Here is a 25708-nt window from a genome sequence, read left to right on the forward strand (position 1 = left end):
GCTCTAGTAGTTTTCTGGTAGCATCTTTAGGATTCTCTATGGATAGTATCATATCATCTGCAAACAGTGACAGTTTTACTACTTCTTTTCCGCTTTGGATTCCTTTTATTTCTTTTTCTTCTCCGATGGCTGTGGCTAAGGCTTCGAAAACTATGTTGAATACTAGCGGTGAGAGTGGGCAACCTTGTCTTGTTCCTGATCTTAGAGGACATGGTTTCAGTTTTTCACCATTGAGAACGATGTTGACTGTGGATTTGTCATATATAGCTTTTACTATGTTGAGGTAGGTTCCCTCTATGCCAACTTTCTGGAGAGTTTTTTCATAAATGGGTGTTGAATTTTGTCAAAAGCATTTTCTGCATCTATTGAGATTATTATATGGTTTTTAATCCCTCAATTTGTTAATATGGTGTATCATTATTAATTGATTTGCGTATACTTAAGAATCCTTGCATTCCTGGGGTAAACCCCACTTGATCATGGTGTATGAACCTTTTAATGTGCTGTTGGATTCTGTTTGCTAGTATTTTGTTGAGGATTTTTGCATCTATGTTCATCAGAGATACTGGCCTGTAGTTTTCTTTTTTTGTGACATCTTTGTCTGGGTTTGGCTTCAGGGTGATGGTAGCTTCGTAGAATGAGTTTGGGAGTATTCCTCCTTCTGCTATATTTTCGAACAGTTTGAGAAGGATGTGTGTTAGCTCTTATCTAAATGTTTGACAGAATTTGCCTGTGAATCCATCTGGTCCTGGGCTGTTTATTGGAAGATTGTTAATCACAGTTTCAATTTCAGTGTTTGTGATTGGTCTGTTTATATTTTCTATTTCTTCTTGGTTCAGTCTCGGAAGGTTGTACTTTTCTAAGAATGTGTCCATTTCTTCCAAGTTGTCCATTTTATTGGTATAGAGTTGCTTGTAGTCTAATCTCTCATGATCCTTTGTATTTCTGCACTGTCAGTTGTTACTTCTCCGTCTTCATTCCTAATTCTGTTGATTTGAGTCTTCTCCCTTTTTTCTTTATAAGTCTGGCTAATGGTTTATCTATTTTGTTTATCTTCTCAAAGAACCAGCTTTTAGTTTTATTGATCTTTGCTATTGTTTCCTTCATTTCTTTTTCACTTATTTCTGATCTTATCTTTATGAATTGTTTCCTACTGCTAACTTTGGGTTTTCTTGTCCTTCTTTCTCTAATTGCTTTAGGTGTAACGTTAGGTTGTTTATTTGAGATTTTTCTTGTTTCTTAAGGTAGGATTGTTTTGCTATAAACTTCCCTCGTAGAACTGCTTTTACTGCATCCCACAGGTTTTGGGTCATTGTGTTTCCGTTGTCATTTGTTTCTAGGTATTTTTTGATTTCCTCTTTGATTTCTTCAGTGACCTCTTGGTTATTCAGTAGCGTATTGTTTAGCCTCCATGTGTTTGTATATTTTACAGTCTTTTTCCTGTAAATGATATCTAGTCTCACAGCGTTGTGATCAGAAAAGATACTTGATACAATTTCAGTTTTCTTAAATTTACCAAGGCTTGATTTGTGATGCAACTTATGGTCTATCCTGCAGAATGTTCCATGAGCACTTGAGAAGAAAGTGTATTCTGTTGTTTTTGGATGGCATGTCCTATAAATATCAATTAAGTCCATCTTGTTTAATGTGTCATTTAAAGCTTGTGTTTCCTTATTTATTTTCATTTTGGATGATCTGTCTGTTGGTGAAAGTGGGGTGTTAAATTCCCCTACTATGATTGTGTTACTGTCAATTTCCCCTTTTATGGCTGTTAGCATTTGCCTTATGTATTGAGGAGCTCCTACGTTGGGTGCATATATTGTTACAATTGTTGTATCTTCTTCTTGGATTGATCCCTTGATCATTCTGTAGTGTCCTTCTGTGTCTCCTGTAATAGTCTTTATTTTGTCTGATAAGACAACTGCTACTCCAGCTATCTTTTGATTTCCATTTGCATGGAATATCTTTTTCCATCCCCTCACTTTCAGTCTGTATGTGTCCCTAGGTCTGAAGTGGGTATCTTGTAGACAGCATATATACAGGTCTTGTTTTTATATCCATTCAGCCAGTTTGTGTCTTTTGGTGGGAGCATTTAGTCCATTTACATTTAAGATAATTATCAATATGTATGTTCCTATGACCATTTTCTTAATTGTTGTTGGTTTGTTTTTGTAGTTCTTTTCCTTCTCTTGTGTTTCCTGCCTATAAATCTGGTTTGGTGGTGCTGAATTCCCATAACTTTTGCTTATCTGTAAAGGTTTTAATTTCTCCATCCAATCTCAATTAGATCCTTGCTGGGTAGAGTAATCTTGGTTGCAGGTTTTTCCCTTTCATCACTTTAAATATGTCCTGCCACTCCCTTCAGGCTTGCAGAGTTTCTGCTGAAAGATCAGCTGTTAACCTTATGTGGATTCCCTTGTATGTTACTTGTTGCTTTTCCCTTGCTGCTTTTAATACTTTTTCTTTGTATTTAATTTTTGATAGTTTGATTAATATGTGTCTTGGTGTGTTTCTGTTTAGGTTTATCTTGTATGGTACTCTCTGTGCTTCCTGGACTTGATTGTCTATTTCCTTTCCCATGTTTGGGAAGTTTTTGGCTATAATCTCTTCAAATATTTTCTCAGACCCTTTTTCTTTCTCTTCTTCTTCTGGGACCCCTATAATTTGAATGTTGGTGCGTTTAATGTTGTCCCAGAGGTCTCTGACTGTCCTCAATTCTTTTCATTCTTTTTTCTTTATTATGCTCCCTGACAGTTATTTCCACCATTTTATTTTCTAGCTCACTTGTCTGTTCTTCTGCCTCAGTTATTCTGCTATTGATTCCTTCTACAGTATTTTTAATTTCAGTAATTGTGTTGTTCATCACTGTTTGTTTGCCTTTTAGTTCTTCCAGATCCTTGCTAAATGTTTCTTGTATTTTCTCCATTCTGTTTCCAAGATTTTGGATCATCTTTACTATCATTAGTCTGAATTCTTTTTCAGATAGACTGCCTATTTCCTCTTCATTTGTTTGGTTTGGTGGGTTTTTACCTTGCTCCTTCATCTGTAACATATTTTTTTGTCCTTTTTTTTTTTTTTTTGATGGGTGGTGCTGTATTCCTGTCTTACTGGTTGTTTGGCCTGAGACGTCCAGCACTGGAGTTTGCAGGCACTTGGATAGAGCCAGGTCTTGGTCCTGAGATGAGGACCTCCAGGAGGCCTCACTCCGATTGATATTCTGTGGGGGCTGAGGTTCTCTGTTAGTCCAGCGGTTTGGACTCGCAGCTCCCACCACAGGAGCTCGGGCACGACCTTTGGCCTGATGACTAAGATCCCACAAGCTTCGTGGCGCATAAAAAAAAGAAAAAGAAAGAAAGAGAAAAGGAGCAGTACAATATCAAAGAATAAAAAACAAAATAGGTCTTCCCTGGTGTCGCAGTGGTTGAGAGTCTGCCTGCCGATGCAGGGGACATGGGTTCGTGCCCCGGTCCGGGAAGATCCCACATGCCACAGAGCGGCTTGGCCCATGAGCCATGGCCGCTGGGCCTGTACATCCGGAGCCTGTGCTCTGCAACGGGAGAGGCCACAACAGTGAGAGGCCCACATACCGCAAAAAAAATAAATAAATAATAAAATTAGAAAGATAAAAAATATATCAGGAAAAATAAAAGTATAATAGAAACAACCAGTCACTGGGGGTTCATCCTGTCCCCTTAGGCATCCGTGGTCCCCCACCAGTGCCTGGTAGGTGCCCTAGTTGGGAGGAGACATGAATTCCACATGCTCCTAGTATGCCATCTTGACTATGCCTGCCTCTGTAATACATTTCTGAAAGGCTATATATATTATTTTATTCTTCCAGAGTTGCATACGTGAGTCGTGGGAGTCAGGTTTTGTTGGGGGTTTTTTTCTCCTTTATATGTAACTTTTCTGTCTGGAAGCTTTCTTCTATCCTTGAAATTCAGGAATTTTATTCACTTATGTCTAGAGATGTATCTTTTTCATTAATTCTCTCCGGCAGTTGGTAAACTTTCTCAAATTGCAGATCAAGCCTATCTTTACTCCAGGGAAGTTTTAATTGTTTTTTTTTGTTTGTTTGTTTTTTGTTTGTTTTTTGCGGTACGCAGGCCTCTCACTGTTGTGGCCTCTCCCGTTGCGGAGCACAGGCTCCGGACACCCAGGCTCAGCAGCCATGGCTCACGGGCCCAGCCGCTCCGCGGCATGTGGGATCTTCCCGGACTGGGGCACAAACCCGCGTCCTCTGCATCGGCAGGCGGACTCCCAACCACTGCGCCACCAGGGAAGCCCACAGAAGTTTTAACTAGTACTTTCTTTAACTGTTTTCATTCCTCCATCTGTTTCTTTTTTCTGGAAATCCTGTTATTTGCATGTTTTATCTGCTGTCTCCCTGTTATTTCCACTGCATATCTTTTTCTTCATTGTTTCCATCTTTTTTTATATTTCTGTTCTGATGAATTTCTTCAATGTCAATACCAGGTACTAATTCAGCTCTCAACAGAAAATATATTTACTTTCAGTTCATGTACTGACTTTTTAAACTGAAAAATTATGCTTTAGCAACCAGAAAGCCTTCTATGATATAACTAGATCTCTGACAGTACTCATATTTCCTTCATTGTTAAAATTGTTATCCATCTACTACAATGGTTCTAGCACACCAGAAGCTGCCTATTATGCCTGTTGCTAGGCATAATTCTTGATTTTCCTCTCTTGGGTTGCTGGAGCCCCTGCTCAGGGACACTTTTATTTCTCTTTGCCTACTCTGACTCGGCATATTCCACTCCAAGACAAGCATTAAGCACTGAGAAGTATAGCAGCCTCTCTTCACGTGGGCCTACAAAATACTAACTGACAAGATGTGAGGTTTTGGTTGAAGCAATTAGAAAAAGCTTCATTCCTACAGGTTCTCTTCAGGTACAAGTGTAGAAGCCTCAAGTATAGGGGGAGAGATAAAAAGCCACTCCAGTTCCACAAAGGTGAGAGGTCCCATGAATCTTGACCAGCAAATATCTCTTTGAAAACCATAGTTTTAATCCTCATGTGAGCCTCTCCATGGATTCCTTAGCTCCCAGCTTACTTATCCTAGTTACTGCTTTGTTTAGGTGTGAACTGGAAAAAACGGGAGAAGTTGTCAGGGATGCCATCTACCTAGCAGTTACATTTTATATAATTCTCTACCCTAGCTTCTTAGCTTATCAGCTCCCTACTATAGAGCAATGAGTGAGAGGATTACAGGCTTCATAAATGGACAATAAAGAAACTCAGTGGCCTGTGATGATTTACCATGAAATTCATGAAAACTAAATACAAGTTTTACTTTCTCTGACAATTAATCCACATAATATTTTCCCCCTGCCTGAGAAAAAATTAAGTTATATTTAGAAATAAAGGTTTTATAATATGAAAATATTAAGAGAAAAGTAATCTTACCTAATTTGTGATGCACCTTGTTCTCTGGTGTTGAGTTAGACCTTTTTACTCTTGAATCATCTGCAAATTGCAGAAGCAATATCATGAGCAATGGCCACTAATTTCATGTTGAGTTAAAGTGTGCTACTCGGTCAACTTCAGTATAAATATTTTAAAATAAAATTCAACCTGAAAATACATTTTTTTTCTTAGAAAATAACAGTTCTTTACTTGGATGCATACTCTTTTTTTTTATAACATCTTTATTGGAGTATAATTTCTTTACAATATTGTGTTAGTTTCTGGTATATAACAAAGTGAATCAGCTATATGCATACATATATCCCCATATCCCCTCCCTCTTGTGTCTGCCTCCCACCCTCCTTATCCCACCCATCTAGGTGGTCGCAAAGCACTGAGCTGATCTCCCTGTGCTATGCAGCTGCTTCCCACTAGCTATCTATTTTACATTTTGTAGTGTATATATGTCAGTGTTACTCTCTCATTTCATCCCAGCTTACCCTTCTCCCTCCCCGTGTCCTCAAGTCCATTCTCTACGTCTCTGTCTTTATTCCTGTCCTGCCCCTAGGTTTATCAGAACAATTTTTTTTTTTTTTTTAGATTCCATGTATATGTGTTAGCATACGGTATTTATTTCTCTCTTTCTGACTTACTTCACTCTGTAGGACAGACTCTAGGTCCATCCACCTCACTACAAATAACTCAATTTCGTTTCTTTTTATGGTTGAGTAATATTCCATTGTATACATGTGCCACATCTTCTTTATCCATTCATCTGTCAACCTGACAATACATTTTATTACTCCCTTTGCTTTTCACTGCTGAGAAATGAAGGCTAGTGAAAAAGAGTATAATATGTCTCTAGATTTTGCTACAGTGAATATATCTTAAGACGATAACAGTTACAAGTAACAAAAAACAAACAGGTTTTCTATTGCTTGTGGACTTTAAGCGAAATAAGCCACTGGGTGGATAAAAATGCAAAGAGTGATAATGAATAATTACTCTGTTAATAAAGTAATCTATGATTCTTAAAGTTGTAAATAGTGCAACCATACTGAATTTACTTAGCAGTGTGACAATTAGGTCAAGAGTTCTAAACTTTAGTGTGATAAATAGCATCTAAGCATAACAACCATCAATTATTTCCCTTCCTATGCACAAATGCTGTTCTTTATCAAGAGGCAAAGTTTAATTGCCTTCTCCTTGAATCACCACTGGCCTTAGTGAGTTGCTTGACTAATGGAATGCATAGAAATGACATTCTGGGACTTTGAAAGCTAATTCCTCAGAAGACACGCAGGTGCCACCTGGATCTCTTGGAACTTCAGTCTGAGGAAAGACAGCCATCATTATGAAGACTGATTACTTGGAACTTCAGTCTGAGGAAAGACAGCCATCATTATGAAGACTGATTACTTGGAACTTCAGTCTGAGGAAAGACAGCCATCTTTATGAAGACTGATTACCCCAAGACTGCCATGCTGTGAGGAAACCCAAGATAACCAAGTGGAAAGGCCATGTGGAGGAAAAGAGATGCTTGGCCAGCCCCCAATTATTTCAGCCACCCTGGCAAGGTACCAAATATATGAGTAAATAAGTCACCATGGATTTCCAGTCCAGCTGATATTTCAAGTGACTCCAGCCCCAGCAGCTTGCATCTAACTACAAATGCATGAGAGCCAAAATGAGAATTGCCCAGCTAATAAACTAAGTCAACCCACAGAACCATAAGAGATAAATCGACTGTTGTATTAAGCCACGAAGTTTGGGATGTTAAGTTATGCAGCAATATGAAACTAGAATACTTAATATCCATGAACCATCTTAGATTTTTAATACAATTTTGTGTGTAATATACATTTCCTGAAAAGCAGGTCTAAGTTTTCATTACATTCTCAGCTAAAGAGTAGAAGGTTTCTTTTTTGGGATCATGAAAGTGTTCTAAAATTTACTGTGGTGATAATTATAAACTACTGAATTATATACTATAAATGCGTTAATTGTATGGTATGTGAAGTACATCCCAATAAAGCTATTCCAAAAAAAAAAATATATATATATATATATATATACAATTTCCCTTGTACTTCCCACTATAACAAGTAGAGGATTAGTCGTTCTTGGAAATTTTCCTATAGCAGTGGGCTCTGGAGACAACTGTGGGAGACAAGAGAAGGAACAAAGCAAATGAATAAATATACTGAGGATAATGGGAGCCAGGCATCTCACTATCCTTGAGAAAGGGTTTATTAAAATGGAAAAGGGAGGGCTTCCCTGGTGGCGCAGTGGTTGAGAGTCTGCCTGCCGATGCAGGGGACACAGATTCATGCCCCGGTCTGGGAAGATCCCACGTGCCGCGGAGCGGCTGGGCCCATGAGCCATGGCTGCTGAGCCTGCGCGTCTGGAGCCTGTGCTCCACAACGGCAGAGGCCACAGCAGTGAGAAGCCTGCGTACCACAAAAACAAAACAAAACAAAAATGGAAAAGGGAAAGTCAAACATGCTGGACTGGAGTTGGAGGTACTGATGTGAACTCATGGTTTCTAAATACAGAAATACCTCAGAGATATTGAGAGTTTCGTTCCAGACCACTGCAATAAAACAAATTTGGCAATAAAGTGAGTCACATGAATATTTTTGTTTCCCAATACATATAAAAGTTATGTTTACACTATAATGTAGTCTATTAAGTGTGCAAAAGCATTATGCCTAAAAATCAATGTATCTTAAATACTTTATTGCTAAAAAATGCTACATATCATCTGTGCCTTCTGCAAGTCGTAATGTTTTTTTTACAGTAGTAACAAAGATCACTGATCACAGATTACCATAATATAATAATAATGAAATATTGTGTTAATTACCAAAATGTGACACAGAGATACTAAGTGAGCAAATGCCATTGGAAAATGGTGCCAATTGACTTGTTTGATCAGGGCTGCCTGCCGCAAAACTTCAATTTGTAAAAAACGCAAAATCTGTGACACACATTAAAGCAAAGAGCAATAAAGCAAGGGATGCCTGAATACAGAAAGAAGATACAGATGCTTGTGTATGTACAGTGCACATATATATGTATGTGTGTGTTTATCTATTTCCTATCTCAGTCCACTGAGAGAACCTAAAAGCCGTGATATCCCAGTAACAATGAGTATACCAAGCACCCGGATCTAAGTTTCTAAATGTCATCCCTCCACTAGGTTCCTTTGGAGAAATAACTGATTCCAGAGTAGAGGCAGGGGAAGGAGCCTGGAACATCTTCTGCCAAAAAATAAGACAGTATTCAAAAAATGACAGAAACATGACAACAGGTCTCAGGAACCAGTTGAAAGGATGTCTCCTCCTGGCCAAATTTGGCACAATTTGAGTACCAGAATAAATGATAAAGATTATAACCCACTGAATAAAATAGGAACCCAGTAGTAGTCCATAATAATATAAATAAATGAATAATGAATAAATAAATGGGGAAGGAGTAAGTAAAACTATTTCTTATAGGATGCCAACTAACAGAGAAGAAATTAGGGAAATAGAAAATAGTAATTTGGTACCACCATTAGCGGATTCAGGTGGGAATATTCAAAAGATGCTAATATTGGTGCAGAGGTTTGAAAAGGGACAAGTTACTAAAATAGGATATCGTTCCACAAAATACTTATCAATTACCAAAGAGAAAAACCCTGAGTGGAGAAACCTGGCAGACAATAACTTGAACAGGTGATGAAGATTAAAATCACTAGTAGAGGGGCTTCCCCTGTGATGCAGTGGTTAAGAATCCACCTGCCAATGCAGGGGACACCAGTTCGAGCCCTGGTCTGGGAAGATCCCATATGCTGCGAGGCAACTAAGCCTGTGTGCCACAACTACTGAAGCCCGCACACCTAGAGCCCGTGCTCTGCAACAAGAGAAGCCACTGCAATGAGAAGCCTGCACACCACAATGAACAGTAGCTTCCACTCACTGCAACTAGAGAAAGCTAGCACGCAGCAACAAAGACCCAACACAGCCAAAAATAAATAAATAAAATAAATAAATTTATTTTAAAATTAAATAAATAAATAAGTAAAATCACTAGTAGAAGATGAGTCAGCAGTTTGCCTCCTAATGTGATGCACAAAGAACACAGCCATTTCTGTAGTATTTCTGTTAAATATGCATGGCTCATATCTGATCATGAGGAAATTAGAGACACCCAGGTTGAAGGTCATTCTAAAGAATGAAAAGCTCTTTAAAAAAGTGTCAAGGTCAGGAAAGTTAGAAGAAGACTAAAGAACTATTCCTTATTGAAAGAAACTGAAGGGACATGAGACCCAAACACAGTCCATGATCCTAGATTGGATCCTAAACCAGAGAGAAAAAGGAACACTGATGGAACTGCTGGTGAAATCTGCATGGAGTCAGTGAAGGAAGACTAGTGTTATATTAATGCTGATTTCCTGACGTGGATGGATGAAGAGTGATTATGTTCTTGTCTTGCATCATGTCTGCACATACTCACACAATAATATGTATGCGACTTGCACTTGAACAGTCCAAAAAAAAGACTAATAAACATGTATAAACATTTATGTAGAGATGGCAGGGAGGGAAATGAAACAAATATTGTAAAATGTTGGAAATTATGGGAACTGGATGAAGGGGATATGGTATTTGAGTAAATTTAAAATTATTTCCCAGAAGAGTATAAAACAAAACAAAGCCAAACACAGAGACAACTCCAGAATTTCAAAGACTAACAAAGCCTAATAAGCATGAAAATGGAAGAAACAGGTTATTTACAAAGGAAAAAAGAAGTAAGGCTGGCTTACAATATCTACTCATAAGCATTAGCTATCATGAGATAAAAGAGCAATAGCCAAATAGTTTAAAGGACAAAAAGATTGTGACTCAAAAGACTTTTACTATTTGACTAGTTGTTCATTGTGATAAAAAAGAAAGTTCCTGAGTCCTTGCTAGCATGTGTGAGACTTATCTACCAACTTTACAAAGAAGTAACAAAGCATATCTGTTAAACATTTATTAAAGGAAAAAAATACTGACAGAGCAAGTCAAAAATAAAAATTCAATCATGCTGTTTGAAGCCACTCTGCTTTAGTTTGGTAAAAAAAAAAAAGGTTAAGTAAAAGGAAGAAAAGAAATATAAGAAACAAAAACAAACCAAAAGAAAGCAGGGAGTCACAATGTTAATATTAGACAAAAGAAGACTACAAAGTAAAAGCATTGTAACATGATCAAGAAGGTAAATTTGACCAAAACAGGTACATTCCATATGCAAACTTACATGCTCAGTAAGAGCGCTGAAATGTACATAGTAAAGACTGCAGGAAATAGGAGAGACAGACCACTGCAAAGCAAACACTTTACCATCAACTCTGGCGATCGTTAACAGACCTCACAAATGATAAGGATACAAATCATAAGAATAATATGAAACACAGAATGTCCAAATCTAAGATCCTGTTCTTTTCCCCCAAATCTGCCCTTCTCTAGTAGTTTCCAAATCAAGAAATGACAATGCCATTCTTCCACGTGCTCAGGCCAAAAACTTTAAAGTCCATTATCCTTGACACCTCACTTTCTTTTACACCTTACATCCCATCCATCAGGAAATCATGTTGATTCTACCATCAAAAACACCTAAAATCCTACTACTGCTCTCCACCTTCCACTGCTAACCCCCTAGTCCAAGCTACCACCTCACAAGGGGATTACTAATGTCTCACCAACTGGTCTCCCTGCTTCCAACCTTACACCTGCCCCCTTCAAACTTATCAGTCCACCCCTAATGTGTATTCTACAGCAGCCGCAATTATTCTGTTTATAGGTTAGTCATGTCTCTCTTCTGCTCAAAATCCTCCAATGGCTTCCCATCTCTCTCAGTAAAGCCCAAAATCCTTATAGTAGCCTTTAACATGCTATATGATCTTTCATTCTTGTTAGCTCTGTGACATCATCTCCTACTACCCTCTCCCTCTCTTCCTCAACTCCAGCCTTCCCAGCCTCCTTGGTGTTTCTTGATCAAAACCTTTGCCCTTATCTTCCCTCTGCATGAGGCACTATTTCTCCATAGAGCTGCATGATTTGATTTCTCACCTTTCTCATATCTTTGCTCAAATTATCACTTCTTCAGTAAGACCTCTTCTGCCCATCTATCTAAAAATGTAACTCGCATTTCCCACCCTAAAAATCACTGCTTTATTTTTCTACTCTCAACATCCAACAAATCACAAGTTTTGATATCTTTTTCCCTTAGAATGCATAGTAAGTATTCCATAATATTCCATAAATATTTAAGAATTTCGTAGATATGCAAAGTATATTAAAAATATATATCCACTTACATTAACAAAATAATGAGTGTATATATATTTTTAATCCATATCTGTACACAAAAAGTAATATTCTCTTTTTCAAGCATCCATAGAAGAATTACAAAATTCTTCCATGAATTTTATGTGTTCTAAGCATACTCTAGAACACAAAGAAAATTCAAAGAATTAATAATACAGGGCAAAGTTATCAAGAACAATGAAATGAAACTATAAATTATTAACAAAAGAACAAAACAAAACACAACTTCTTAGGATTACAGCCAACACTGCATAACGAACATATACCAGGTATTAAAACTAAGCAAAGAATGTGTATTCATCTTTGTATCAATCTACGCAATTAGAATTGATATCGCCAGTTTACAAATATGGAAATTGAAGCTAAGAACACTGAAATTTCTTACTCAAGATAACATAGCTAATAAGTGGTAAAGCTAGATTCAATCCCAGGTTCCTGACTCTGGAGACCAAACTCTTGACTAATGTACTCTTTTAAATAACACCTGGGTCAAAGAAAAATCACCACTATAATTCAGAGTGTACAACAATAAGAACACTCTATTGAAAAAAAAAAAAAAACCTTTCATTTTAAACTAAAACTATACTCCAGAAAATTCAGCTTTTTCTTTACCAAATAAAAAGCAGAAAAATAAATATAAAAAGCATTCCACTTAGAGAAAAATAATAAAGTAAATCTAAACAAAAGGGGAAGAAACAATTTAAATGGAAAAAGAATTAGTGAATTAGGAAAGAGAAAAACAGTATAAGAGATTATATTTCAAGCACATTCTTCAGGGACATAAAAAATTATAAAACTCTCTATTAAGAGGCATTTTAAAAACTTCAACACTTAGCTTCAGTAATCATCAATATATGTCTAATCTTGCTTCATTTATACCCTTAACAGCTTTAAAATACTGCAGTATGTGTCTTAAGTGCCAATTATATTATGTCCTACTTCAAAGAAAGGACTGTCATTCATCTCTCTCATTCTTTCTCCCTCTCTCTCTTCTCCCTCCCTCCCTCTCTCACCCAGGTATAAGGTCTTAGAAATCTCTAACCATAAAGTAAGGTTCTTAAGGGTAGGTACTCAATACATATTTGCCACAAAAATGTCACTGGTGATAATTTAAATAAAACACAGCACACCTTACTTCACATGCATAACACTATAAAAATCAAGACAGTAGAAAATAAATCATAACTTACTCAAACTTTCCTGAACTTCATTATCATCCACATCTGAATTATTCATTCCAGACGTTAAATAATTCTTGAGCCTAGAAGGTCCACTTAAGAAAAAAAGTAAACCACAAAATTTGTGCATTTATATCTATCTAATATATCTACCTTAATGGTCATTTTTATCCTAAAACTGCCAAAGGTTTTTTTCTTATAAAATATTAATAGTATACTTACTTGCTGCATAAAACAAAAAATCCACAATTTAATACCACATTTGACTTGTCAAACATGATAATACTGAATTTTATAACCTTTTAAACTAACTCATGAATCAGAGTTACAAATTTAAGTCAACTCAAATAACACTCTTTGATAAAAATCAAATCATAAGAAATAAAATTACAAATAAATCAGCTTATCTTAATTTTTTTTTAAACTACAGGCAAAAACAAGCAATTTAAAATATAGTTCAGAAGCTGTTCAGAGATGATTCAGTTTATCCCAGTCCTAGATCCTCTTCCTCCTATTATGAGCCCAAGACAGGCCTAGTGGTCACAGGCTCCCAAAGAGTAAAGAAATCTTAGCCATCCCTTCAAAGTCTGAGAATCTGCTATAATTTACCATTCTCTCATTTTGAAAAAGGGTGTATGACTTCAGATATTAGGAGACTAGGTTAATCTGGTTTGCTCACTGAGTATGCTCTCTTTAAACTTACATCCACAAATTCTTAGATGACACCCCTTTCAAAAGGTACAGCCTAATTCTAACTCCCCTCTTCTGAGTGTGGTATGGACTTAGTGACTTGTTTCTAGTGAACAGAATAAAGTGGAAGACTTCAAAGACTAGGTCATCAAAAGACACTATGGCCTCCATGATAGTCACACTTTCTCTTGGATCACCCGCTTTGTGGGAAGCCAGCTAGCTACCATACTGAATACCCTTATGGAGAGAACCAAATGACAAGAAACTGTGGCCTCTAGCTACCTTATAAGTGGATCCTCCAAGTTCTAGTCAAGCCTTCATAGGACTGCAAATCAGATAGATATCTTGACTGCTATACCTCATGAGATTCCCTGAGCCAGAACTAGCCAGCTAATTCTCTCCCAGATTTCTACCCACAAAAACTGTGAAATAATGTTTGCAAGGCACTAACAAAATTAATATTAAGCTTTGAGAGTAATTTGTTACACAGCAATTGGTAACAAATACAGTGAGTAAATCCTATTATCCTTAGAACACATGCATACCTTCCTTCCAAAACTGAAGTCCCAGGCTCTCTAGAATCCAAGTTTGACTCTGCTCGTGTCTTGCGTATATATCCACTGATCTGAGACTTTTGATGAACATTTTGTGCAGCCATACTATCTTGATTCTTTGAGCTTCCTGTACCTCTATGAAAATGAAAAGTTTGTAATTTTTTACATTTCTTCAAAAAGTATTTCTTCTAGAAACATTACACAAGGTGGGTAGACAATATAACATTGGCTATAACAAATATCAGATAACCTTGTTCAGGTCCTAAAACTTACAACTAGTCCAGGAAGGAAATGTGACTTTAGAACCTACCAAGAGTTCTAATTTGAAAAATTCTGATAAAAGAAACGGTACAGACCTGGCCTAACTGAGATAGACATGATGATAGGAGGGCACTGGGAGACATTAACTACAGGCAGCTTATGATGTATACTACACAGTTAAATCTATCACAGTTTTTGTTGAAAATCCACAAACAACTGAAATTGTTTTATATGATACCTCTACTCAGCCTACTAAGGAACAGCAGAGTGCCCAGAGGGACCTAGGCTCATCTCTTTGGTAGCTGCCAGCTAACTAGCTTACCCCAAATATATGCAAACAAGATACATTATTCCTAGACTGCATAATTCTCTCTCCACTCTCACATCTTACAAGTCCTATGTTTTAATTTGTTTCTTGACTCAGTCTACCAGCCTATTCTTATCATTTGTGAAAAAAAAGTCTTTAGTTATGTTTGCAACATAACTAAAGAGCATCCAAACTTCTGAGTATTCTTTGATAGTTTATTTCTGGAGTTTCTAGTCTCCCTCTAGGTCCTACCTTCAGAGTCAAAAGAAAAAAAAAAGAAAGGATTATTAGAGAATACTATAAACAACTGTATGCCAACAAATTAGATAACCTAGATGGAATGGACAAATTCCTAGAAACACACAAATTACCAAAACTGATTCAAGAGAAAAATAAACAACTTCAAAAGACTTATAACAAGAGAATAAATCAGTAATCAAAAAGCTACCCAGAAAGAAAAGCCCAGGCCCAGATGGTTTCACCAATGAATTCTACCGTCATTCAAAGACTTAATACAAATTCTTCACAAACTCTTCCAAAAAAGAAAGGAGCACTTTCCAACTCATTTTATGAAGTCAGTGTTACCCTGATAACAAAACTAGACAAAGACATCACAAGAAAACTACAGCCAAAAAAAAAAAAAAAACCGAAACAAAACAAAAAACCCTCAAAAAAAACTAGCAACATTTTATCAACAACAAAAAAAATGTATCACACAATCACCTCAGTAGATGCAAAAAAAAAAAAAAAAAGCATTTGACAAAATGTATCTTTTCACTACAAAAACGCTCAACAAACTAGGAATAAAAAGGAACTTCCTCAACCTGATAAAAGGACATCTATGAAAATCCCACAGCTAATAACATACTGAATGGTGAAAGACTCAATGCTTTCCCCCTAAGATTAAGGACAAGATAAGGAAGTCTGCTATTGTCACTTCTACTTAGCATAGTACTAAAGATTTCAGCCAGGACAATAGTGCAAGAAAAAGAAAGAAAAAGCATCCAGATTGGAAAGGGAGAAATAAAATTATCACTATTCACAAATGACATGATCTTGTACTTAGAAAGTCTCACAAAATCTACTAAAAAGCTCTCAGAACTAATACATGAGTTCAACAAGATTGCAGGATAAAGATCAAAATACAAAGATCAATTGTATGTCTATACATTTGCAATGATCAATCCAAAAATAAAATTTAAAAAGCAATTCCATTCACAACAGCATCAAAAGGGATACTTAGGGGGGATGAACTTAACAAAAGAAGTGTAAAACATATTCTGAAAATACTGCTGAGAAAAATTAAAGATCTAAATAATAGGACAAACACCCCTGTTCAAGGATCAATAGACACTGATAAGATGGAAATATTCCTCAAACCAATAGATTCAACGCAATCCATTTCAGAATTCTGACATCTTTGCAGAAACTGACATACTGATTCTAAAACTTATCTGGAATTGCAAGGGACTTAGAACAGCCAAAACATTCGTGAAAAAGAAAAATCACACTTCCTGACTTCAAAACTTACCTCTAAGCAATGGTAATCAAGACAGTGTGGTTCTAGAACAACAACTGATATATAGACAACAAGAAAATTGAGAATCCAGAAATAAGCCTATACATCTATGGTCAGCTGATTTTCAAAAATGGTGCTAAGACCATTTGACTAACAGTTATGGGAAAACTGGATAGTCACATGCAAAAGAATGAAGTTGGACTTTTCACAGCATATACAAAAATTAACTCAAAATGGATCAAAGAATTAAATTTAAGAGCTAAAACTACAAAACTCTTATGAAAAAAACATGGGAGTAAATCTTCATGAACTTGGACTGGGCAAAGGATTCTTAGATATGACACCAAAAGTACAAGCAACAATGGACAAAACAGATCAATGGGACTTTACCAAAATTAAAAACTTTTGTGCTTCAAAGGACACCATCAAGAAAGTGAGACAATCCAAAGAATGAGACAGAAGATTATCAAATATCATTTATTTGATGAGACTTGTATCTAGAATATATTAAAACCTCATACAATTCAATTTAAAAAAAAGACAATCCCAAAAAAATCAGGCAAAGGATGAGTAAATCTTTCTCTAAAGATTGGCAAACGGCCAATAAGCACATGAAAAGATGCTCAACATCATTAGTCTTCACAGAAATGAAAATCAAAAACACAACGAGATGCTATTTCATACCAACTAGGATGGCTAGAATCAAAAAATCAGATAATAACAAATGCTGACAAGGATGTGGAGACACTGGAAACCTTAAACACTGCTGGTAGGAATATAAAATGGCACAGATGCTTTGGAAAACAGTCTTACAGCTCCTCAAAGGATTAATGTAAAGTTACCATATGACTCAGCAATTCCATTTGTACACAAATGTTTATACCAGCATTATTCATAATAGCCAAAAGGTAGAAACAACCCAAATGTCCAGCAATGGATAAATGATAAACAAAACATAATGTAACAAAATGAAATAGCACTCAATCATAAAAAGGGATGTATTACTGATACATGGTACAACATGGATAAAACTTGAAAATACACAAACTGAAAGAAGTCAATGCAAAAAAACTTGTACTATATGATTTCACTCATATGAAAGTCTAGGATAGAGAAATCTGTAGACAGTAGGTTAGTGGTTCCGTAGAGTTGCTGGGGAGGGGAACAGGGAGATGATAGCTAAAGAACCCTAATGATGAAAATGTTCTAAAATTGACTATTTTGACAGTTTGCACTATCAGTGAATACAATAAAAACCAATGAATTCTACACATGTCATGAGTGAACTATATATGAGTTATACCTCAATAAAGCTGTTAAAAAATCTAATGTAGTAAACTTCTGTTCCAAATGGCTATAGAAATAATATAAAAATTAAGTGCTTATACAAATTTAAAAAAGCTTAGAGAAATTCAAAGATTTCTAGAGGGTAATTGCTTCTTACACTTTAAATGCACTAGCTCTTTAAGATTTTTTTTTTTTCCTAAACGCTTTAAGAGGGGAATAAGGGTGTTAGCTTGTAGTTTAATTAATGACCATGGTTACTAGGTTATAAGAAGCAAAAAATATCACTTTATTCAAGTTAAAATTTTAATATCTGTTACTTGTATAAAGGAGAAGTTCACGTAATATTTTTTCCACGTAATATTTCTAATCAGGAAGACTCCTTAGACAAATTAGACATATTCATATTTTAATGTAATAATGTCTCTTTTTTTTTGCCTTTCCTAAATACGGAACAATAATACTGTTAACATGCTTTTTAAATCTAAATTATCTTTGAGGTTTCCATGAGAGCCACTGAGTAACCACAAAGACACATCTTCCCACCTTATGGCAAGTAGAATACCAAAATAATTACATATTTGATCTTTTATTTATAGTAAGTAGCTTAATGACTATACAGGTTAACTAAACAAATGTCTCAAAGATCTTCCTTTCTATGAATCCAGATACCCAACAGGCTTTCTTAAGTAGATACTGTAGCAACTATCAACTTTGGATATTTCTCATTAGACTAACTCCTTCTCACTGTGCATAAGATAAGATTTGTTTTAGGGGTACTAGCTCAAATTCAGAAACTCAACATAAAAACTCAATTTTTATACCTTAGTATTTCTCTCAACCCATAGCTAAGGCTTATCTGCTTTGTTTAATAAAACAGTTATTTATCATTATTAATACATTCAAGTAAAAACAGTTAGACTAATAAAAGACCTACATATCCAATGACACACTATTTAATCTAAGCGTACCTTCTTCATATGTAAAAAGAGAGCTAACACCTGTCCTATCGACCTCTTAAGATTCTTAATGAAAATCAAATGATATTAAGGAACAAGCTAATATAAATATGGAAGTCTGATATAAGACAGAGAGGGCATTACAAATCAGTGGGGGGAAATTCACTACTCAATGAACTGTTTAGATAGTATGCACTATAATGACATACACTAATGTATTTTAGAGCACTCTATCATTTATTTCAATACATCCCCACCACCTGCAGTTTCTCACACATAATATGTATTATTTTTTTAATGAATGAATGAGTGAATGCTCTATCAAAAAGCAAAAATGCGTAAGAACAATACTTACCTCAGTACGTTGTCAGGACTGATGAGAATTTATTGAAAGCATCTAGTGAATACTTGATACATAGTAAGCACTAAAATATGTTAACTAATCATCTTATGGGGATAGAATTAAGATGTATTCCTGATTATTGTAATTACATTAACCTCATTTAAAAGAAAGCAACTCAAATGATAAACTTAAAAGTGATTAAGAGGGCTTCCCTGGTGGCGCAGTGGTTGAGAGTCCGCCTGCCTGATGCAGGGGACACGGGTTCGTGCCCCAGTCCGGGAAGATCCCACATGCCGCGGAGTGGCTGGGCCCATGAGCCATGGCCGCTGAGCCTGCATGTCCGGAGCCTGTGCTCCGCAACGGGAGAGGCTACAACAGTGAGAGGCCCGCATACCGCAAAAAAAAAAAAAAAAAAAGTGATTAACATGATAAATTTTATGTTATATGTTTTTATCACAATTTTAAAAAAGGGATTGTTAGGCGACAATAATGCTTACCTTATTAAATTTATCACTCACACCCCATGTGCTATATATTATTCCCCATTTTAATATGAGGAAACATTCAGAGTACTATTTTGCCTGAGGTGTCACCCAGCTAATGGCAGAGCGTGGATTTACTAGCAGGTCTGTCAGACTGCAGACTCCTTTATGCTAACATTGCCTCTATATAAATGATTAAATAACATAGACAAATTATTAAATGCCAAACAAAAATAACTGCATTGTACACATAAGAGACATTATTACCTAGAAGGATTAAGGTTTTTCTTCTCAGCTGGGTCTGCCTCACCACTTTCCAATGACTCATTCTGGGAACAACCGGAATCTTTAGCATTTAAAACCTTCTGTGTTCTTGAGCTGCCTTCATCAGTTCTCTTCTGCCTTTTAAATGGAATAGTTTTTTTCCCAGTGTTCTTAGATGATTGGTTTGTTTTTTCAGCAGGTTTTTGTTTACTGTTATGATACAATGACAATTCACTTCTTACTGAAGAATTGCTAGAAAAAGGACCTAAAGGATTAAATGATAACCTAAAGTTAGTATAATGTTTGATTATTTGGCTCACTAAAATACCAACATGATTTATATTTTACATGTAAACACATACACACCCCAATCTCATAGGCTGTATTTGTTTTCTTTTTTTTTAAGATTTTTTTTTGATGTGGACCATTTTTAAAGTCTTTATTGAATTTGTTACAATATTGCTTCTGTTTTATGTTTTGTTTTTTTTGGCCCAGAGGCACGTGGAATCTTAGCTCCCCGACCAGGGATCGAACCCGCACCCCCTACGCTGGAAGGCAAAGTCTCAACCACTGGACTGCCAGGGAAGTCCCTCATAGGCTATATTTGTTTTCAAGTTAAATTCATAAACTATGCAGCTCCTCAATTTATAGATACACGTACCAAACCTTTTAAATTTATCACGAGTTTCCAAAACCATCCTCTCTGGCTCTGCCCACTACTCTTCTAGTCATCCTTAAGATCCTGGTATTTCCCCAAGGTCCCAGCTTCATCTTCTCACTCTATCTACCTTCTCTGAGGGACCTATCAACCCATAACTTTAATTACTATCTACATGCTGATATCTATAATATTCACCTATCACTCTCCCCCAAATCTGCCACTCTGGTTGTATTTCCTATCTTAATGAAAAGTATAACTAACTACCCAGATGCCTAAAGCAGAAATCTGAGTCATCCAAGACTCCTGTCCCTATCCACAAGCAATCCCTAAATCCTGTCATTTTACTGTTTTTTTTAAAAATGTCTCTCAAATCCTCTTCTTTTAAGCTCTGCTGCCTGTCATTAGCAGGGCCTTCCCCGCCCCCCCACCCAGTACGCAGGCCTCTCAGTGTTGTGGCCTCTCCCGTTGCGGAGCACAGGCTCCGGACGTGCAGGCTCAGTGGCCACGGCTAACGGGCCCAGCCGCTCCGCGGCATGTGGGATCTTCCCGGACTGGGACACGAACCCGTGTCCCCTGCATCGTCGGCAGGCGGACTCTCAACTACTGCGCCACCAGGGAAGCCCTAGCAGGGACTTTTATCATTTCTTATCTGGATCATTAAAACAGCCTCTTAACTGATCTCCTTTCTCTAGGCTTGCCATTCTTCAATCCATCCTTCACACTGCTTCAAGGGATCATCCTTGGAAAACACAAACTGAATCATTACAATCCTGGTTAAAATCTTTTTGTGATTACCTATAGCTTAAGGATCAAGTCTAAATATTTTCAATTCTAATTTATTACTACATCTAGAGTGCTTATTTCATTAATCATAACTCTCAGCACTCTCCTCCAAACAGACAAATCAAAAAAAAAGGCAGTAGTCACTTAGCTGACTCCTAATCCAATCTTCAGGAAGCCTTCTCTAATTCCCAAGGCTAAATTAGGTAGTTTTCTCTCAGTCCTTTGACAATGTTTATCATACATCTGATTGTTTACTTATCATTCTCTTCCAGCAGACTGGCAATCCTTAAGACCAAGATTGATGTTTTACCTATCTTTATATTCCTCATGCCTAACAGCAAGGGCAGGATTATGGTGAAGCAAAGAGTAGCCTAGGGTAGAAAAAAATTTTTTCCCAGTTTTACTGGGAAAAAATTGACATATTAACACTGTACAAGTTTAAGGTACAGAATACAATAATTAATATATGTATATATTGCAAAATGATTATCAGAGAGTATATCTTAAAAGTTCTCATAAGGAAAAAATAAAAATTCTAACTAGGGTGGAAAATTTAAAAAGGTGTTTACTCCAAGTCACTCACACAACCCTAAGACCACAAGTGTCCCCTTAAATTTCCCATTCTAGGTTGCTCATTTGCCTCATCTAGACCTGGCCCAGCCTAACACCATTCCTGCCTCACAGTGGAAACTCAATAAATGTTTCTCGACATATATGAAAAAGCAGGAGGGTCACATGTACACTACAGGCAGTAGATCAAGAGTCAAGAAATCTGGGTTCCATTATTTTCCAATTCTAGCACAAAGGTCTATAACCTTAGGGGGAACTTATGTTGCTTTTCTATGCTTCAGACTTAGTTTCTTCTTCCATCAGATAAAGGAGTTTGGTGATCTGTAAGCATTCCTCCACTTCTGTGACTCCCTACTTGATCAGCAACCCAACATGTCTCAGGACTGATACGTTTCAGGGTTTTTTTTGGCAAATTTTGGAGTTCCAGCATGCTTATCCAAGCTCTGTAAGACTTTTATTAATCCATATATTTACATGTTCATTGACCATAGTAGTTTCCAGCAACGTGGGGCAAAAAGATGAGTTCTCCATAGGAGTAACAGTAGTAGTTAACATTTTAATACTAAGTATATGCCATTTAATACTTATAACAACTTAATGAGGTGGAAGTATTGGTAATCACATTTTACAGAGTGAGAAACTGAAAAAAGTAATCTCAAAGAGGAGGAATCATAATTTGAACTCAGATCTAACTCAAAAATCCAAGAAGAGCTACAACAGAATAAACATTTCTTACTGGATTACAATTCAGTAATTCGTAGCAACAAGACCTCACAGATACAGTGCCACATATGTACTAGTCTCTCACTTACTGATTTAAATGCCCCACTCGATAGTATCTACATATGTAAATGTTACCTTACCATATACCAATCTTTCCATGATCATCTCCTTTAAAAAATTCTACCAAAACAATAACTGTTTCATATTATACAGAAAAGAGCTGGCATAGCAGGCCTAAGAATGCTATCCTTTGAAAGGCCTGCTTGCAAAGTTAGCCCTTAGCCTTGGGTAGCGTGTAGGCACTTGAATTTCAGGAGAGCTCCCATCATTTCATAACTGTTAAATGTGGTTTAGTGTGCCTAAACTGCTTGTGCAAAAAATATGGTTTATGACGAATACTTGCTTTTCCTTCAGGGAGCCTGTAATTTTAGGACACGCTAGGCAGAGGGTGCCTAGGTGACCATCGCCAATAAAATCTTGGGCACTAAATCTCTAATGAGCTTCCTTGATAAACACTTTACAAACCTGTCAAAACTAGCTAGAGGAACTAAGTGCCTCCTGTATGAATGCACTGGGAGAAGACTCTTGGAAGCTTGCACACGATTTCCTTCAGACTGTCCATGTAACTTTTCTCTGCTGATTTTGCTTTGTATCCTACCACTACAAGGTAACTTCAGACATCCATTATCACCTTTCCCACTTCACTTTTACCTGATGACCCTGCTTACTGTTCCACTGAGAAAACAAAAATGTTCAGAAGAGTACATCTTCACTGTGTGGCTGAACTACACTGACTCCATTTTGTCAGTTCCTTCTTAGTCCCACAGTACCATCCCCTTCCCCTCAGTGTGACTGAGCTTTAGCCTCCTCAAAAGGAATATGCCCAAGCCAGATATGTTCCCTATCAACTTTTATCCTTGCCTTAATCTGATATGAAAACTGGAAGAATGCCTTTACTGACTCAGATGGTTAAATGAGACCCTCGGAGGGGAGGAAAAGCCCTGGTTCCTATCTGTGCAGATGTGCTTCTCGCTAGTAGTCAGAATCTATTTTTAGCTCTGGCCCCTTTAAATCTCCCTGTACCCCTTTTGGCTGTGCGGAGTGCAGCTGCGAATGCCTCTAGATCATCAACCACCTGATCCTGCCTTTACAACCAAAATAAACTTCATAATTGTACTTTATGGAGTTGCCTGGTTTTTCAGTCTCAAAGTTCCTTCTCAGTTTGGAGGATATTATTCAATGTCTCCACTGCCCAACATTTACCTTCGCACCATCAACTCTACCAACCTATTTCTAAGTGCTGCCATATACCCTGCCTTTCCTCTTTTATATGATATACTGTCCTTGCTCCTGTCTAGAGCTAACCCTTTTACTATGGACTGGACCACACCCTACTCCTTGCCTACACAAGGACTGTGATCCTATATTTATCCTCTACCTTTCTACAAGGTCATTTTAATGAGTAGATAAGCTGATGTAGTAGTATCTTGCATATTAAAAGAGAGAGAGACACCTTCCCTTGACCCCACATCTGCTATGTCCCTTTATCTTACTGTCTTTCCTACCTCACTTCCTACACTCCCTTGAACCCCACCTCCAATCAGGCTTTTGGTCTCATCATTCTACAGAAACAATTTTTATCAAGGTGACCAACAACCTCCATGTTGCCAAAACCATATTGTCAATTCTTAGCTCTCATCTAATTCAGGCCATGAGCAGTATTTAAAATAGTTCATCACCCAATACTTAAAATGCATTCATTACTTCACTTCTATAACCCTAAGTTCTCCTCATTTTCCTTTAACCTCACTAACTGCTCCTTTTCAGTCCTTTTGATGGATCTTCCTTTCTCTTCCCTACTCCTAACATTGGAGTCTCCCAGGACTCAATTATTAGCTTTCTTTCTTCTCCAAGTATAGTCTATTACTAGATGATTTCAAGTAGTCCTGAAGTTTTAATGATCACCTCTATATTGATAACTCCCTAATTATATGTCCTCCCAGATCTTTCCCCCCAACTTTAGACTCATTTTATCAAGCTATCTCCTCAATATATCTACTTCGATATCTAATTAACATATTACAACGTAAAATCTTGATATCCGTCCCAAATCTGCTTCTCTCATATCTTTCCTCATCTCAGTAAACCTTTCCTCACCTCAGCAAACAGTAGATCCATTCTTCTGCTTGTCCAGGCAGAAAAATCTGAATCATCCTTGAAGCCAGCTCTCACTCCAATTCATCAGTACTTTCTGTGACTTACCTTCAAAAATATCCTGAATCCAACCATTTCCATTCTCTTCCCTCCAACCACCTCCTAACTACTCTCCATGCTTCCATTTTTGCCCAGTCCTAGTTCCCTCCCTACATTGCAGTAATAATAATCCTTTTAAAAGATAAGTCAATCAGGTCACTTTATTGCTTAAAATTGTCCAGCAGCTTCCCAACACACTTTGTCTAAACTCATTATCACAGCCTGCTTCTCGGACTTCATCTGCCCTGGCTTACTCTCTTCTTCAGCCATACTGACTTTTTGACATTCCTCAAGCTTTTCCAGCATGGTCCATCAGTACTTTTATTATACTAATACTGTTACCTTGGTCTGGAATGCTCCACACCAAATTATTTACATGGCTCCCTCCTTCACTTTATTCATATATGTGCTCTGAAAGATCCTAATCAACTCTCACTGCTACCTTTTACAAAAACAATATTCTGCTCCATTCTCCTATCTACTCCCAGCTCTGCCATTTACTTCCCAACTCTAATCTTTATGTGCCTTGTTTTTCTCAATTACCCATCACTGAATGAATTATATATCTATATTGTTGATCTTCCTCCAGTAGAATGTAAGTCCTAAAAGAGCAGCAATTTTTCATTTTTGGTTTTATTCTTCCACAGCTGTATCCCTATATCTAGAATACTGTATATGATAAAGCCTCATAAATATCTTTATAATTAATTGATTTAATATTTCTATTGATAATCCAATTTAAATTTTTCCTCATGAGATTTTTCTCAAGAGAATGGGAGTATAAATCAAACATAGAGGCTCTTATAGAATGAACATAATTTAAATAAAAATACTTACTCTGCTCTGATTTTACCACCCACCAATTAGATGGATGTCTGGAAATTCTTCGACTTCTTGTGACAGTTGAAGCCAATTCTTCAGGTACAATTTTGTTCTTCTTGGACCCATCTGAAAAACGCTTCTTTTTGTGTTCCTTATCTTTTTTCTGATTCTCTGCATGAGGAACATTGGTGCTACCTTTCTTGCTTCCTAAAATAAAGAATAAAAACAATTCAAAATCTACTGCACCAAAGAATATTCAGAAAACCAGAGCA

At 36.8% G+C, this 25708-nt stretch overlaps 1 protein-coding gene across 2 annotated transcripts in view; it reads right to left on the bottom strand.

Moving 5' to 3' along the window:
- The window catches only part of CENPC (centromere protein C), a 91473-nt gene that overhangs the window by 15147 nt on the left and 50618 nt on the right, over positions 1-25708 (bottom strand). Inside the window, exons 9-13 of one of the 2 annotated variants that reach the window (XM_082838366.1) lie at positions 25452-25643; positions 19628-19889; positions 14197-14340; positions 12974-13056; positions 5431-5490 (exon numbers count right to left, since the gene is read on the bottom strand). In XM_082838366.1, coding sequence (XP_082694492.1) covers positions 5431-5490; positions 12974-13056; positions 14197-14340; positions 19628-19889; positions 25452-25643 — 741 coding nt within the window. Of the gene's footprint in view, positions 1-5430; positions 5491-7036; positions 7881-12973; positions 13057-14196; positions 14341-19627; positions 19890-25451; positions 25644-25708 lie in introns of those variants that run through there. The other variant, XM_082838367.1, reaches the window with a different exon arrangement.

The sequence above is a fragment of the Leucopleurus acutus genome (assembly GCF_964270905.1).
Source record: "Leucopleurus acutus genome assembly, chromosome: 4".
Taxonomy (NCBI): Eukaryota; Metazoa; Chordata; class Mammalia; order Artiodactyla; family Delphinidae; genus Leucopleurus; species Leucopleurus acutus.